General features: G+C 45.3%; 1 protein-coding gene across 2 annotated transcripts in view; it reads right to left on the reverse strand.

Moving 5' to 3' along the window:
- The window catches only part of mxi1 (max interactor 1, dimerization protein), a 28,970-nt gene extending 13,307 nt beyond the window's left edge, over positions 1–15,663 (reverse strand). The window contains exons 1-3 of one of the 2 annotated variants that reach the window (XM_071526320.1): positions 15,217–15,663; positions 12,513–12,615; positions 9,393–9,422 (exon numbers count right to left, since the gene is read on the reverse strand). In XM_071526320.1, the coding sequence (XP_071382421.1) occupies positions 9,393–9,422; positions 12,513–12,615; positions 15,217–15,445 (362 nt within the window). In that variant the 5' untranslated portion in view covers positions 15,446–15,663. Of the gene's footprint in view, positions 1–9,392; positions 9,423–12,512; positions 12,616–12,890; positions 13,284–15,216 lie in introns of those variants that run through there. The other variant, XM_071526322.1, reaches the window with a different exon arrangement.
- Between the last annotated feature and the right edge of the window lie 493 nt (positions 15,664–16,156).

The raw sequence follows: 16,156 nt of genomic DNA on the forward strand, positions 1-16,156 counted from the left end.
AATAACAGCCTAGCTGCAAAACCGGAGCCCGCCATATGTGCTTTAGCCAACTACTGCTTTATTATCTCTGCTATAAATGGGGGAGAGTGTTCAGGAAATGACTGCAGATGGAAACAAGCTTATATCTGAAATGGGTCTGGACTTGGTTGGCAGAGGCTATTATTCTAGGTTTCCCTCGTTATGGGTAACTTCATGCGTTATGATTTGACGGATGGTTCTAGCATTAGCCCGTAGCTGGCACGTGATGTATAACTCACGCATAATGCCATCAATACCCATTGGACAATGCCATGATAAATTACATGCTTGTTACTGGGGCAAAGGTAAACAAACAGCCGGCCTATACATTGAAGCCAGTGTGGTGAAAGTAATATTTTGTCCGCTGGTGTCACACATCAGCTAATCCGTCACGTTTCTGGGTGCACACGCTCACACACACGCACACACACACACAGGCACAAGCACACACACACACACATACACACACAGGCACACACACACACACACACTCAAGATTAGAACAGTCTCTGCCCCACAGCCGCTGTAGGCTTTCTTCCACTGACGGACTGATGCTTCTCTCATCTCCTTTATGAAACATAGACAGATGGGATAGATGGAGAGAGAGAGAGGAAGAGAGGCAGAGCGAGATGGAGAGAGAGGGCGAGAGAGAGAGAAAGAGAGAAGGGGGGTTGTTCTGTCTGTGTAATCTGCCCAGAAACTAGCCTTCGGCACAAACGAGAGTCAGGCTGGGTTACACAAGGTTTACCAATGGCAAATGACTGAAATCTCTTCTGTTCATTTCAAGTTCCCTTTCAAATTTGAACATCAATGCAACATTTTCAGTCAAAAACTCTGGGCTGAACATAAAATACATGTGTGCCACTTTTATGACTTTCATCCAAAGCATCATGTAGTGCCGCGAGTGCATACATTTTAGGCATGGGTGGGAAACTGAACCCCTAACCCTGGCAGCTCGACAGGACAGTGGACTAATTGGACTGAACCGGTAACAGCCGTCCCTTTGTCAGTTTTGACAGTTAGTGCTCACAAGGCTACTTTGACTCTGAGTGGTAGAAATGTTCTGATAACCTCCAGCTCTTTCCCCCTGGCACCCAACAGGACAAAAGAGCAAGAGAGACAAGGAAATGGGAGTTTGTGTCTATTGATAGAAACACACTTTAAAACCATCAGCCCTTAAAACCTAGGATGCCTGGCAGGAAAAAAATGGTCCACTTGGATGCTGCCCTCTGAGTGTTTGTGTGTGTGTGTGTGTGTGTGTGTATGTGTGTGTGTGTGTGTGTGTGTAAGTTAGCCTGTGGCCAACGTCCTAACCGGTTCAATCGTCCATTGAGTGTTTTACTACGCTCTCCAAATTGACGGCCAATTGTTACATTTGACAAACAGGACTGAGGAATGAGGGGAATGCTCATGTCTCTCCTCCACACACACCCTCACACACACCCTCACACACAACACACACACCAACCCCCTTCCCGCTTGAGGAACGAAACAATTATTAACAAGTCTTGGAATTCCTCGGGAACCACGCCGGATGATGACCTATATTCTGGGTAGATGGGGAGGAACGAAAAAAAATGCAGAGGGGTGATAATTCATTGCTGCAAGTGGGTGGGTGGGTAATGGGACTTTGATTCCCCACCCTGACGTTTTTTTGAAGATTCACACAGTCGTGACCTCAATCTCCCCCCAAAAAAAGAGATTCAGTGTCTGTAAGAGAGCGTATCTTTCCGTTAAAAACACACGGATTCAGGGTTGAAACCACACTGGAAACTGGGAGCCATAAAACGCAAAGGGGAGCTTAAAAATCAATGCGGGCTCACAGGGACCCGCCCCCCAACCCCTTCCCGACCAATCCCGAGTCCACGAGTGGTAAATAAAGCGAAGCGCGGTCGATTGCGCCGGGTGGACCGACGCTTTCGTCACGCTAACCCGCTGAAGCCATGCCAAGCCACAGAACGGCATCCCTGATGATGCATAGCAACAGTGAAAAAGAGGGAGGGAGGACAGATTGGCGAGAGTGGAATGAGTGAGGAGCGCTTGTAGGATCAGAAGAGAGAGAGAGATGGAGTGAAGGATGGATAGCTTAAGAGAGGGAAAAAGGGCAGACAACTGAAAGACTGGTGTAGCAATTTGGCTCTGTTCAAGCAATCATAAGACATATAAATACATGTACGCACACACACACACACACACACACACACACATACAGAGAGTTCACTGGAGTAAAGAGAGGGAGCAGGGGGATGTGCAAGCTGTATGGTGTGTGTGGTAGGGCCAAGGGACACTGGGCTGAAACCCATCACTAACACACGGATTAGTTCACACGTGCACACTGCCTTTTAATCTGCTCCACTGACAAAAGCTCCACTCCAGGAGAGAGAGAGTGAGGGAGCGAGAGAGATAGAGAGGGAATGGGAGAGAGAGAGAGAGAGAGAGAGAGAGAGAAAGAGACATAGAAATAGAGACAGAGGGAGGGGGTGAGGGAGGGAGGGAGTGGGATAGAGTTAGTGAATTGGAGAGAAAGAGAGATGGATACAGAAAGAGAGAGGAGGGGGGGCATGCCTTTAGGTGGGCTGTAAAGACTCACGCCTACAAAACAAACACAAACACACATACACACACACACACACACACATACACAGTAGCAGGGATCACAACAGATCATGTGACTCTGATATCCTTCCCTACTCGAAGTTCCACATCTCCATCCATCTGTCCAACTATCTATCCATCCTTCCTACTGTCCTCTTCCTGGCTGCTGCCCACCCCCGCCCCACCCCCACCCCCACCCCCACCCAACAGCACCCAACACCACCAACCCACCCTCACCCTTTAACCTGGGGTGAACTGATGGGTCAGTTAGAAGCTTTGGATTAAATCTCCAATATGGCCTGGCTCCTAAAGCAGGCCTGGTGTAAACCCAGGGAGATCCAGCCAGATGTTGGCTCTGTGTGTATGTGTGTATGTGTGTGTGTGTGTGTGTGTGTGTGTGTGTGTGTGTGTGTGTGTGTGTGTGTGTGTGTGTCAGTTCCCTACAGCTGTGGAACTGTCCAGAGCTGCTTTACTACATCTGATGACGGGTGGGGGTGGGGGTCTAATCCAAATACTCTACATCCGTCTTTAACACACACACACACACACATATAAATACACAAATACACATGTACAGTATGCGCCCACACACACGCACACGTATAAGTACACAAATACACATCTACAGTATGCGCCCAAACACACACACAATCACTCACTTAACCTATGTAGGTTAAAATCACTAACGTATCTAGGTAAGTCACTTAACCCAGTTGGAACAGCAGTCACTCCACTAGGGTTAAGGTTTAGTCCTCACCCCGGAAATGGAAAATAACGACATTGTGTCAGTCTATGTGCTGAGGAAGCGAGAGGATGTGAGGTAGCTGTGGGTGGGGGTAGGGGGGTGGGGACTTGTCCTCTCATTGGTGAGCAGCTAACCTCTGCGATTGGTCAGAAGCGAGCGGTGTTTTCCCCTTTTCCCCGGCTGTGTGGCTAAAAATAGAACACATAGTCATATTTAGCCTAATTGAGTCTGTCTTGTGTTTCCAACAAGCATTCATTTTTCCCCCCTTTTCTCTCTCCATCTCTCTCTCCTTTAGGTACAGATTGAGTTAGCCAGGCTCCTAACAAGACACGTTGCTCCAGCAAAGGGGAAGGAACACAGGAGCATTCCTTCCTGGAACGCTATGCAACAGCGGCCCCATCCACTTGGCCCGTTGTGGGCTTATCAACAAGCCTGACACGCTACCGTTAATGGCACGGGTCGAAAAACAAGCTGTGTGGGAGGAGCTGAAAGCTTTGCAGGAGGTTGCAGGAGAGACTGAAAGCACCGTCCCTTTTTCCAAGCTGATTAATTTGACAAGTAACAAACCGATTCCAAACAAAACATTTCCATTTCTGTCCTTCAAAATGAAAACAACCCCCGAGTCGGACGCCCTGGGCTTTAACTTGCTGACTAAGCCCGTATGCCCGTCCGGCCTTGTTCCGTTTGGTTACACACTGTCCTTCCACAGAATGCTGTGAGGATGCAGTTTTGCTGTATAAGGGCACAACAAGAAGGCGCCAAGATAACATGAGTCAAACAGGCGGGATGTGAGTGATGGGTGAGCTGTCAAGCGTCGACACCTAATCCCCCGTGTGGTGCCTTCTCTACACCTGTCTTCTTTTACAGAGCAGTGGTGTGGGGATGTAGGGTGCTCAGGACGCGGGGCACAACAACGGTCACCTACGATTTTTCAATGTCTTCTAATATCTTTTTTCATCTGACAGCAGGCCAATGGGTATGGCTGGACATGTGGCTACTGAGAAATACGCTAAAAATGATTCATAATAATGCTTGTATTCAGAGTTGTGATAAGGGCACACACTGCGTATTTATCTGCAAACCTGTGTGGGTCGGCATTCAGACTTCAGCCTTGCCCGTGCACCAAAGCTCTCGCTAGGTGCCTCTCGAGCAGCTACACATGCAGGGCAGAGTTTCCCCAAAAAGAGGAGTTCCCTGACATCTCTGGGATTCTGACTCCGGGATTCTTTTCTACTAAGCGATGTCTGCTCTGGAAAAAAAGTGCTGTAAGTTCAGCAACCACTGTGTGTTTTTGATTAGCCTTGCATTCAATACCCAATAAAGACAACATCTTCATTTTCTTTAGCCATTTAATTTAGCCTTCAATATAGGCAACCTCTTAAACCTCAAATAATTTCCAGATTATAGCACTTGATATAAGCCCATTACAGGCCTTATGAACTAACAATGCAATGATGTAAGTCTATATATTATGCTAATTAATAAAAAGTTATCATATAATTAGAAATATGGCACGGCTTTTAGACCTATTTGATATATGCTATGATGCAAGAGAGGGATAATTTAAATATTCTCCCCTGCACTGCCCCAATTCATAGCTGTGTGCCCACATTGCAAGTCAGAATACAAGTGTCTTGTTTTACATAGATTTTATCGTGGCTGAAAGACGTAGGAGCATGACTTCCGTTCCCCAACTCTGAATTAGAGCCACAGTGCATATCAGTTATATATTGCAAGGCAGGAAGCCACAGTGACCAGTAAATCCCCCAATTCAAACTAGGCACTTTCACTATCTTACAAAAAAAGGAGACATAAAATCGTATTGGACCTCCACATAACAGCTGGGTACCGACCACAGTGGCTGGTAGAGGAGGCAAACCTCCAAGCCACAGCCACAATTAATCAGCATTTGACTGGTTGGTGGTGGTTGGTGTGAATATCCCACTCTGATGCTGGCTCAGTGCGTATCACTGTGTTAATTACAGGGTGGAAATGGTTGCACACACTGACACACTGGGAGTATAGATCAGGCTTGCATGCTGCTCAAGGCTTCCCTGAGTCAGGTGTGTTTGACCTATCCCTCTGCTCATCCCATCAGCCTGTCAATTACTTCCTCGTCCTCTGACACCGTCGTCAGTTAAGCCGAGGCTGGGCTAGGACCGGCACCGGACGGTCAGAGGGAGGGGGAACGTGCCCCAGCACGTGTGCGTGCTGTAGCTGGGCTCGCCAGACCAAAGATCAAGTCCCCTAAGCTGCTTTCCTGAGCCAAGAAAAGCTTACAAGTCGTCACGTTGGACAGAACAAATGGTCCCGGCTTTAGGCCCTGCAGCGAGGCCTCAGAATAGGCTGCGCTCGCTGGGCAAACAACAGAAAGACTGGTGCAGCAATTTGGCTCTCTTCAAGGAGCATCAGCACATCCAGAGAAAATGTAGCCCAGGCTTATTCATGTGTGACTGCTCATGCCACCCCAAGGCTGGAGCACAAGTATTAAGTTCATAGCCCACTGGTTGGAAAGAATGGGAATACATGAAGGGCTCCATTCCAGAAGGAGATATACATTAATGGAAAATGTGACACCTGCTCTAACAACATGCCAGGCATGACTCACTACTTTTATTCTACGATAGGCTTTTGAGATGAGACTCTTCATGTCAAATCGATTTGGAAGTTATCTTGTTTGCAATGAAATAACTTTCATTTTAAGATGGGTAAGAGGAATAATTAAACTCTTATCTGCCCATATATCAATTGGTCCAGACAGGCTCACATTTTACAGCTCACTCAGTTCGTGACAACCAAAATGTAGGCTCAATCCAAGTGGAAAGGTTGTGTGTGTGTGTGTGTGTGTGTGTGTGTGTGTGTGTGTGTGTGTGTGTGTGTGTGTGTGTGTGTGTGTGAGAGAGAGAGAGAACACCCACACCATTCCAAAGTTGATTGCAAATGAGGCGTGACTATCTTCATTTACCACGTGCCAGTGAGCCAAAACAAATACCAGGGGGGCACACCTCAGGGATGCTCTTTACATGCCACCCAAGGGCAACAGGCTCGGGCGAGAGAGAGACCTGTTAATATTCCACAAACCCACGCTACAAGGTGTTTAAGACACGCTGTTTGCACAGCTCCCCTCGTAAAGAATCGAGTGGAAAAACTAATAACGCTTCCATGACCTGGGAACTGGTGGCAATATCATTTCCCATCTTTATTATAAGCCCTGCCCTGATAAACAATATTAAAATGAATAGTGAGTAGTGGTGGAGGAGGGCAGATGATGAGTGACAGCTCCCTTGGATTTATTGTGGCGAGTAAAAGCCTGTCTTATTGATTATCCATAAACAGAGTCATCATAAATAAACATGCTAGTCGAATAACAACAGATTAAACCCAGTGCCATGTAATGCCTTAGCTCTTTATTGTACAGCACATCCTCCACATAACAAACAGCGCTCAACCAACAACTAACCTAAGCTGGCCTGTTACGCAGTGGAATTTGTCATCAACATGTTTCAAAGAGAAATGACTAATAGGCGCAGGCCTGGGTGATCAAAGGGGTGGAACTGCAACGTTATCTAGTGGGGGCATGCAAGCCCCCTTGGCTCCTAGCTTAGCACAGCATCTGTACATACTGTTAAACCCTACTAAGGCGGTGTAATTTTGTAGTGACATGTGGAAGTGAAATAGGGCTGTTACGAGGCACATGATCAAAGCTTCAGGGCCATGGCGTTATCTGGTTGCACCGCACTACGTGAGCATCTGGAATGCGTTTTTTTTTTTTCGTCGGTCCCTTTTATCTGGATCCTGTGGTCTCTGCTGACACGACTCTGCTCCTCGCAGGGGTTATCAAGGCCTGCGGTAGCCGTGGAAGGCAAAACGTCTCGGCCGCAGGAGATGTGAGGGGTTGATAAGCGTTGAAAAAAGGCCCCAGTCAGGATGGGCCATAAAGGAACCACCTCCAATTTACAGCACTTGGAAGTCTGCTGAGATGGAACGAAGGCTGCTCCTGTTGCAGAATCATGGTATAAGCCTGACACACTTGGGTGAACAACTATGCCTGATACATATAGCTTACAGTGGGGCATGTGCTTAAAGGGAATTGGATTAACTGCTGGCAAAAAAAGGGGGGGATTATAAGCGATTTTGACTTTAAGTGTTCTTCTTAAAAAGATGGATTACCATTTCAATTTTTTTTCCTCCTTCTTTGCTAATGGAAATTTGATTAGGCTTGTACTGTTCAACTACCAAGCAACAACATCACGCTCATTGTGTTGAGGTGAAAAAGAAGAAGGCGGTGGGGAACAAAACAAGATCTCAGTGTATCATGACTTGGTACAGTGGTGTGGTACAGGGTGACATGTTCCAGGCCTCTTCTGTTCTGCAGCAGATCTCTCTCAGTTTGCATCGCTTGCTTTATCTCTGCCACATCCCACACACATGCCCCAAGGTGGCAAGGTGGAGCCAGAAAGGGGAAGTGTGTTAAACAGCAAGTTTTGATGGAGCAGTGGAATGTAGTGACAAGACAGAATACACACTTTTTTTGGCTATAATATATCAATTTGATCATATTTTGACTTTTATGTTTCATTGTTTCAATTAAATAATTAAAACTGGTTCAAAACTGGGAAGTAGTCCATAATTCCCTGCTGTGCTGGCATGTTAAACCAAGCCAGCTGAGCCAGGATCGAGTCTTGTGTTAACACATTACTTCTGACCTGCCATCTATGGCTTTGAGTTACTTACTAGTCTGTTACTTTTGATTGGCAGAGCCGACTATAGGCTCCCGACTTGCACAGATGTGGCATGAACAAGCCATAATACAAAGAATGGCTGCAAGAACATGGAAATAGTGATGAAAAGTGGCTTTAGACTGTTTTGTAGGGACAAACAACAAAGGCTGCATCTATTTTTTTATGTGTTTGAGAAGGAACACTGCAGCCCCGTATGGGTGCCGCAATCTGCCGGGGCCAGTCAGCCGACCGGCTGGCCTTGTGTGGCAAGATGGCTTCGCATATGAGCACCAAGATGACACATCAACTCTCGTCTATATTTAACTCACTGGACGCCTCTCCTTCCAATGTTCCCATCCTTTTAGGAGAGGCTGCCAGGGAGAATGGCGAGAAAAACAGGCCGAGGTGATATGTAATTACAGTGAATGGATCCGGCCTCCCACATCCTTTCATTGTACCCACACCCTCAGAGATAATGAAATGGAAGGCAGGCTTTTTTTCTATTTACCATAAATCCTGCGAGTCTAGCCGCTCTTATTTATGGTCTCAAAGCAAACTCTTTATAGCTTGACTCTTAAAGCTTGCAAAGTCACAAAGCATAAACACCAGCTAGCACCCTATGTGGGTGGTGGACTCAAAATCTGATAAGGGCTTCTAAGAAACCACGGTCTTTGCTCTCTTCAGAGGAGACTGAGGTAAACCATCACAAGCAAAGGTCTCCCTCAATACCCAAATTTTCTTTGCTTGCAGATGCAATCTTGACAAAGAATGCAAAGATATATCTCAGTAGCTCTATGCTCGGGCTAGGAAAACACAAAAAAGATACCATCCAGGACTTCTTGTTTTGACGTAGGGACTGACTTTGCACCGATCAAAAAACATCACAACAAGCTCTGCACTTTTGTCTTTAGTTTCAGCCTGGCCTGCATGCACCCTAGCCTGTCCGTGTAACTCAAAGCCCTTAGCAACCACACTGTTGCGTAACTCAACATAGAGCTAAGAGTGTGTGTGTGAGAGAGGGGAGAAACAGAGGGAGAGAGAGAGAGATAGAGAGACAGACAGAGAGAGACAGAGAGACAGAGAGAGAGAGAGAGAGAGAGAGGAAGAGGGAATGTCCTTAGCTTAACACAACTAGGTCACCCTTTACTTTTGGCTTTAAGGACCTGTTGAAGAGGAAATGCTCGCTTGAGGACGGGCTAAATGAAAGTAAGATCTGAGGGACTTGTTTAGATGTCAGGGCAGGGTGTGTGTTCCCGCATGCTGCGTTCTAAGATTTAGAAGTGAAATAGTTTGAAAACTCAAAGCCGACTCACCTATTCTTCTCCAACTCATTATGTGTGGACCTGCAAAGAGATAAAAACAGAAGTTGTCATACAGGGAGGAAATATGCACAGACTACAGCTGTTTTGCATGCCAAGTAAGCAAAGTACAGGACTATCTGTTCCTGAAAAAGCAATGCGTTCTGTTAGGGGCTTAGGATAAATATGTATATAGGAGCTAGACAACAAGGGCCTGAGAGAGGCACGGTGAAATGGCTTTGTCTCATTTGAATGAATTTATTAATTAATCCCAAATGAGACAGAGTGTCAGCCGGGCCTGCACTGTTGCATTACACAGCCTCTTCCTCAACTACTGCACAGCAGCACTCTGTGTGTGTGTTAGGCGATGTGAGCACACACGCACGCACACACACACACACACACACATACCCTCTACACGCAGCAGCCAGGGTTCAGTGCTCTGTTAATAATGTAAAGTGAATCAGCTGGTCCCTAAGAGTGTCTTTGTGTGGCAACAAGCTGAAGGGAGACGGGCCTCCTCCTGATGCTTAAATGGCCGGGTTCCTCTCCACCCAAACTGCACAGCATGGGGTTTGGGGGGGGGATGGAATCAACCTCTCCTGGATCATGACAACAGCACCCCTCTATATTGTGGACTATGAATACCGCAACACGTTTCATTTTCCGCTCTTTTTTTTTTCCTGTCATACTGCGCTGACCTGATAGTCGGTTGTCTTTTTAATACGGAAGCAGGAAATATGGAGAAATGGGGGATAAGAGAGGGGGAGGAGGGGAGGATGGAGAGGAGGAGAGATAAGACAGAGGGATTGAAACAACAACGATGGCAACGTCTCCTTGTTGTCTGAGCGCTGAACGTCCGTGGCTGCGGGGGAGTTTGTGGGAGTTGGCTCTGCTTCAGAGATTTTTTTTTTTTTAAATATGTTTAATTATTTACATCAATAAAAACACCATATGTCTCCATTAGAATACATTACTGTCCGTGTAGTTGTGTATGCAAGACTGGGTGTCAAGTCAACTGTGGCAGTATATTTGATTTAACACGACAAGGTCTATGGCCAAGTGGACTTGCTGCTATCACAGCAAATCACAAAGCTCACATGTAAGCTGGCCCGGGCCGTTTCCTGAAAACCTGCTAGCGCCTAAGTGCTCACATGCGTGCTCCTGACAGGTTTCAACTTACATATTCTACAACCCCGTAGTAGTCATGGACGGCTGTGCTCTGCATGAGCCGACCGAGCCGCACACACAAAAACACATCACAAAAATGATTTATCTAAACCGGCTTTATCTGTAAGGCATCCAACCCCCTTCCCCTCCCCTCCCACCCTTTACTCTCCCCTCTGTAGCTGCCATTACTCTGAATCAGTGACAGTCCTCAGCCCGGCCCTGGTCCCAGCCCCCCACATCAACCACACACACACTACATCTTTGTATGGCCTCCCATTCAGAGAGATCAATCTAAGTCAGCTTGATTTCCTATAGGCTTTTATCATCGTAAACCCTTTCTCTGCCTCCTGTATCAGCTATCAGCGTGTCTGGAGCTCAATGACAATGCAATGCAGATTATGCCTGTTACAGTGGAAGAATAGGCACAAGGCCACACGCCAACAGCACACTTCCTTCTGCAGGCACGCATGCATACGTGTATGTGTGTGCGTATACACGTACACACGCACACACACAGTGGGTCAATGAGATAAAAGCTGCCCTGTAAACGGGAGGCGAGCGAGGACAGAGTCAGATAAGCCCATCACTTTAAGCCTCGGCATGCCACAAAGAAGGTGGCCTCACCTGGAGCAAGCCCAGACCTATATCTGATCATGACTGTTGCCATGCAGAACTAGGCAGCGTGCTGCACTCATGATGAGTAATGCGCAGTTCCTGTTTGTGGCCCGTTCTTACATTAATATTAAAAGGCTCAGAGAGCGAGAGGGAGCTTTCGTTTGATGTATGGCTGTCAATGGACAGATTAATGTAAGCGGCAGAGCAGCAACAGAGGAGAACACAAAGCCAGTGGGTCTTAACTTAGGAGATTCACGGCTGCTGCTCCTACTCCTAAATACAAGTTTCTCCCTTCAATAAAAGCATTGTACGAGACAAGAGCCTCAATCTTTATGACAGCGAATGATGTGATTATCAGGTTATGTTACATCGAGCTGCACAAGATTAGATTATTAAAACCATGTTCCACAACACAGAGCAACAGCAATGAAATACTGCATGCAAAAAAGTGCAGCCATGTTTTTTCTTTATAGGATAAAGTCATAGACAATGAAATAACAAATTGCTAATAAGTCTATATAATCTAAAAAAATATATATGCGATTCATAAACCCATTATCAGTCCTGCAAAAGGCTCCACGTATTCACCTTGGTTGCCTGCAAACAACACCAGCCATAAATAGCAGCTTTTCCCTTTTAGGGCTAGGGATGAAACTACAGTTCACTCCCACAGCGTAGACTACACGTGACGTGGAAAAGATGGGCGTTTCTAGCAGCAAAAAAAACCCCAAAAAAACAACGAAGATTAAAAAAACCCAATTATATTGTGACTTGTTTAATTGTGAATGTGGAGAAGATGTCACGTTGTAAAAGAGTTTTCATTTCGTTTTACGGACGTAACTTTCGACACGGTCCCTAACCTCCGCCACTGCAGTCGGTTTGACAATCAGCTGATGAAAAGCTAGCAGAGCTGTTGGTGCTTCCCCCTCCCCCCAAGCCAACTGAACAGCAATGTGAACGGTCACTATGTGCCCTACTATATTAAACAGGTTTCTCCCAAGTCCCAGTAACGCCTTTTCCTGAATATGTGCTAACTTTGTTTGAGTTAGAAACCTTGCGTGTCTTCGGCAACGTCCAGCTTCAGAGCAACGTATGCTGCCAGCAACCTATTATACAAACTGACTTGTTTACCACACGTTGCAATAAAGCAATGGCAGCAAGTGTGTAATCACATGCTGCCTGCAACATTGTTATCACCCCAGTTAACGCCATCACACGCAAAAGTAAAATCTCCTGATCTATGACTTTAGAAACAGCAGATATGCAGTGTTTACAATCATGTAAAACCACACTTAGCTATAGGGATCTCACATCATGAAAGGGACAGTAGTAGACGGGGCAGTTTCTTACCTATTGTGGTTATTGTTGAACTTCTTATTTCGGAATTTTCTTTGCCTCTGGTAGTTTGTGTTCTGATTTGACGGAAATGTCGAAGCATATCCGTGTTCACATTCTGTTGAAAGAAATTGCGGTTAGGGGGGAGTTTGACACTTTCTCGCTACCGTATGCCACACAATGCTGCCACGTAAACATACAGACAGTGGTTTATAAACTCTTCTAGATCGCGGTTATAGTGTTAAAATACACCAGCAACGCTTTCTTACCATGTCTACTAAAGCAGCATTTACAATTTTATCAAACTGTCAACAAAGCAGATGTTAACGTTGTTCAACGAGCATTTGTTAATTCCCAGCTTGACAGACCACACACATTATTTCAACACATTACCTCGTTCTCTCCTTTCTAGATATTCCGCAGCTTCCAATAACCGTTGGATATTTATCAGCTGAACAGCCGTCATTCTCTGCTATGAGGCTGGCGTTAACGTCAGCTATCCTCTCTAGCTTTTTAACTTTAGCTTTCCAAAAGACAGCTACAACTGGTCACTTTTAACGACAGCAAAGACAGTGTCTCGGTTAGTTTAACACAGAATGTTACTTATAAAATGTCTTATATTGTCTTGTCCAGTGTCTTCGCTGGCTCATCAGCCTTTGTCGAAAGCAGGAAAAAAAAAGCCAGTGTTTCCAAGCTAGCAAGCTGCAGCCAATCCTTGCCAGAGTTGGTCGTTAGAAAATCTCAAAACCAGTGTAGCAAAGTATTAAAAGTTTCTAGGAAACACGATAATAAATTGTACAAAAATGGGTATAAACAATATAAAATTTCCCCCGAGAGAGCCCAGAGCCAGCAAAGTGCCTGCTGCTGCTCGTTTCCTCTCCTCCCCTGTTTGTTTACCTAGCTGCACAGCTGAGGGGCGGGGAGCTCGAGGAGCGGAGGCCGGTCTAAACGCGAGGCATTCTGGGAAACTGAGTGCTTCAGTGCATTTATACCAAAAACGGTCAAACCTGCACAATAATGCACTATAACTGCAATTTGTCAAGCATTAACTATTGTCAGTTGTTACTGCATGCTATACATGCAATCCTGGCAGGTTAGTTAAATGAATTAATACACCAATGAGACAGTACAATAGGTTTACTTAAATTAATTGAGTTGATGTAGGGCATTGCATATAGTGCTTGTTATTCTTTGGAGGCTTATGTCGAGCTCATTGCTGCTATTGATGATGATGTGGAAGATGAAGAGAAAGAAGAGGATGAAGACTTTCATCATAAACAGCCTTTGGATTTTGGATCACATCCCTATACCAGCATACTGTATGGGGATGAACCATCATGTGTAGCCTACACATCACCAGTTTAGACAAGACGGCCTATCTGAACTATTACCAATCATTAGTGGATCGATGGGGGCGGGTATTCGATATTTTACCTATTGAGAACCAATAAAAAGCTATCCATTCACAACTTATCTCGCCATTTATTCCTCTTACATTCACTCTCTTCGCAAAAAAAAAAAAAACATAATCCCACAAAAAACCTACAAGTCCCGAGATTCACCGGTACTGTGGGGGTGTACTTGCCGGCCGAAGCCAGGCCCAGCAACACGTGACGTCAAGGCGACGCGGGCACTCGATTGGCGGGAGGCCGTGACAGGCGTCGAGGGCCGAGCTCGCGTTCGACCAATCGCGAAGCGGGACTCTGCGCCATGTGGAAGCCGTGCGGAAACGCCCACAAAATACCAGGAAGCAAACAATCGGCGAGAGGAAAAAGAGCAGAGCCGCGATCTGCTGCTGCAAGATTCCCATGTTACATTATAACTGGTGATATTATATTACTCAAAGGACTTTACACTGTTGCAATATGCATCTGTCTATATGTTCAACTATTTGCAAAACATATATATATATCTTTGTACAAACTGACGTACACGGAAGCGGCTAAAAATAACATCTGGGCATTTTTATTATGACTTAAAATCAAAACGACAGCATCGTTAATAAAACAGCCGGTGTTCAAATTACATTTCGGAATGAAATCATCTTTTTTAGAAATCAGAGAGGCCAGGTTCTCGTTGCAAGTGGAGTGTGCATGGTTTATCTTTCTGCAATCAAACCTATCGAGTTGCCTATAATTTCTGAAAGCAGTTATAAACTAATATAAAAAATAGGTAGGCCGGACATCCATTCATTTTTACAAGATGTCCAAATCAACAACTCATCAGTAGCTTTTTTGTAACGTTTTTGTTTTTTCCCCAGTCAGAGTCTGCGTGGGCACAATGACATCATCCTAAACTGAGTTGGAGGGCGCTGCAATGTGGTCAGATTTATCATATCGGACTGGTTGCCAACATGCACACCCACACACCCAATCATTATGTCATATGTATCTCTGCTGCAGGGGAATATTACAGACTCCTGGCTTGATTACTGTGCACGCGCAAAAGCGATGCATGTATTGCCCTACAAGCGTTTGCAGAAACAAATAATGAAAGTAAGCCACATTATGTTTATGCTCTCCTGTAATAGCATTCACTGGAGTACTTGTGTTAGTCTAGTGCAGCAGGCGAAGGCTGTGCTCATCATAGCAGGCAGTGGTGCTTAGTTGAATGAACTCAGCCCTTTGTTGTCTGAGTCTGTTGACAATGAAAGTCTTGTTTTCCTGAAATTCAGAGGCAAAGGGAACAGAGATCAAACGCAGCAACAAATAAAACTCACTTCCGTCCTTCCTCTCGGCGCTCTCAATAAAACTGGCGGCTTCCAGCAAAACTTGTACGTTTTTCAGAAAAGTGTTGATCTGCTCCATGGGGGAGTCTGCGGAGTTGAAGACGTCATTGAAAGGGCAACTAGACATCTCGAAATCTTGCTGGTCCAAGAGAGACGCCTCGGAGTCAAAAAACACCTCTTCGCTCTTCAGACTTCTTCTTTGCCTCTCACTTTTGGCCATTTTCCTCTGAGTTTGTGCGGCTTCTGGAGACTTTCTGAGCAGGATAAACAGTGAGGCAGCTACCAGGAGACGCTGCTCTTGTCAGATGGCTTTTTTTTTGTGAATGCGGGGTGTATAATGTGGAGCAGCGGCCAATGTCTGAGGATGGTGGTGCATGGGGGGGGGAATGAGAGCCCGGCCCCCCTCTGTCTGAGGAGCTCCGCAGGGTCCAAGTGTCCGCCCGATCATGGAAAAAGACTACTCACACTTTGTAGTAGCTACATCTATGCAAACAATAAATAAATAAATGGAAATATTTATATGTACATAAAAGCTTGTATTGTATTATATTGCACACAGTTATATTTTATATATAATCTTGACTGAGTTGGATTTCTCAGTATCTGTAGGTTCATTTTGATGATTATAATGATGTTGATGATGATGACTAGAGGTAGCAAAAGTATTAGTAGAAGTAGCCTAGTATTACACATAGTAGTAGTAGAAGTAGTAGTAGTAATAGTAGAAGTAGTTTTAGTAGTAGTAGAAATAGTAATAGTAGTATAGTAGAAGTAGTAGTAGTAATAGTGGTAATAGCAGTAGTAGTAATACTAGTGGTAGCAGTAGTAGATGTCGTAGTAGTAATGGTAGCACTAGTAGTAGAAGTAGTAGCCTAGTAATAATAGCAGTACTAGTAGTAGTAGTAGTAATAAAAATAGTAGTCGAAGTAAT

Source organism: Centroberyx affinis, unplaced genomic scaffold (assembly GCF_046629955.1).
Source record: "Centroberyx affinis isolate AG114_WGS23_722 - 3 ecotype Tasmania unplaced genomic scaffold, CSIRO-AGI_Caff_v1 ptg001399l_1, whole genome shotgun sequence".
Classification (NCBI taxonomy): Eukaryota; Metazoa; Chordata; class Actinopteri; order Beryciformes; family Berycidae; genus Centroberyx; species Centroberyx affinis.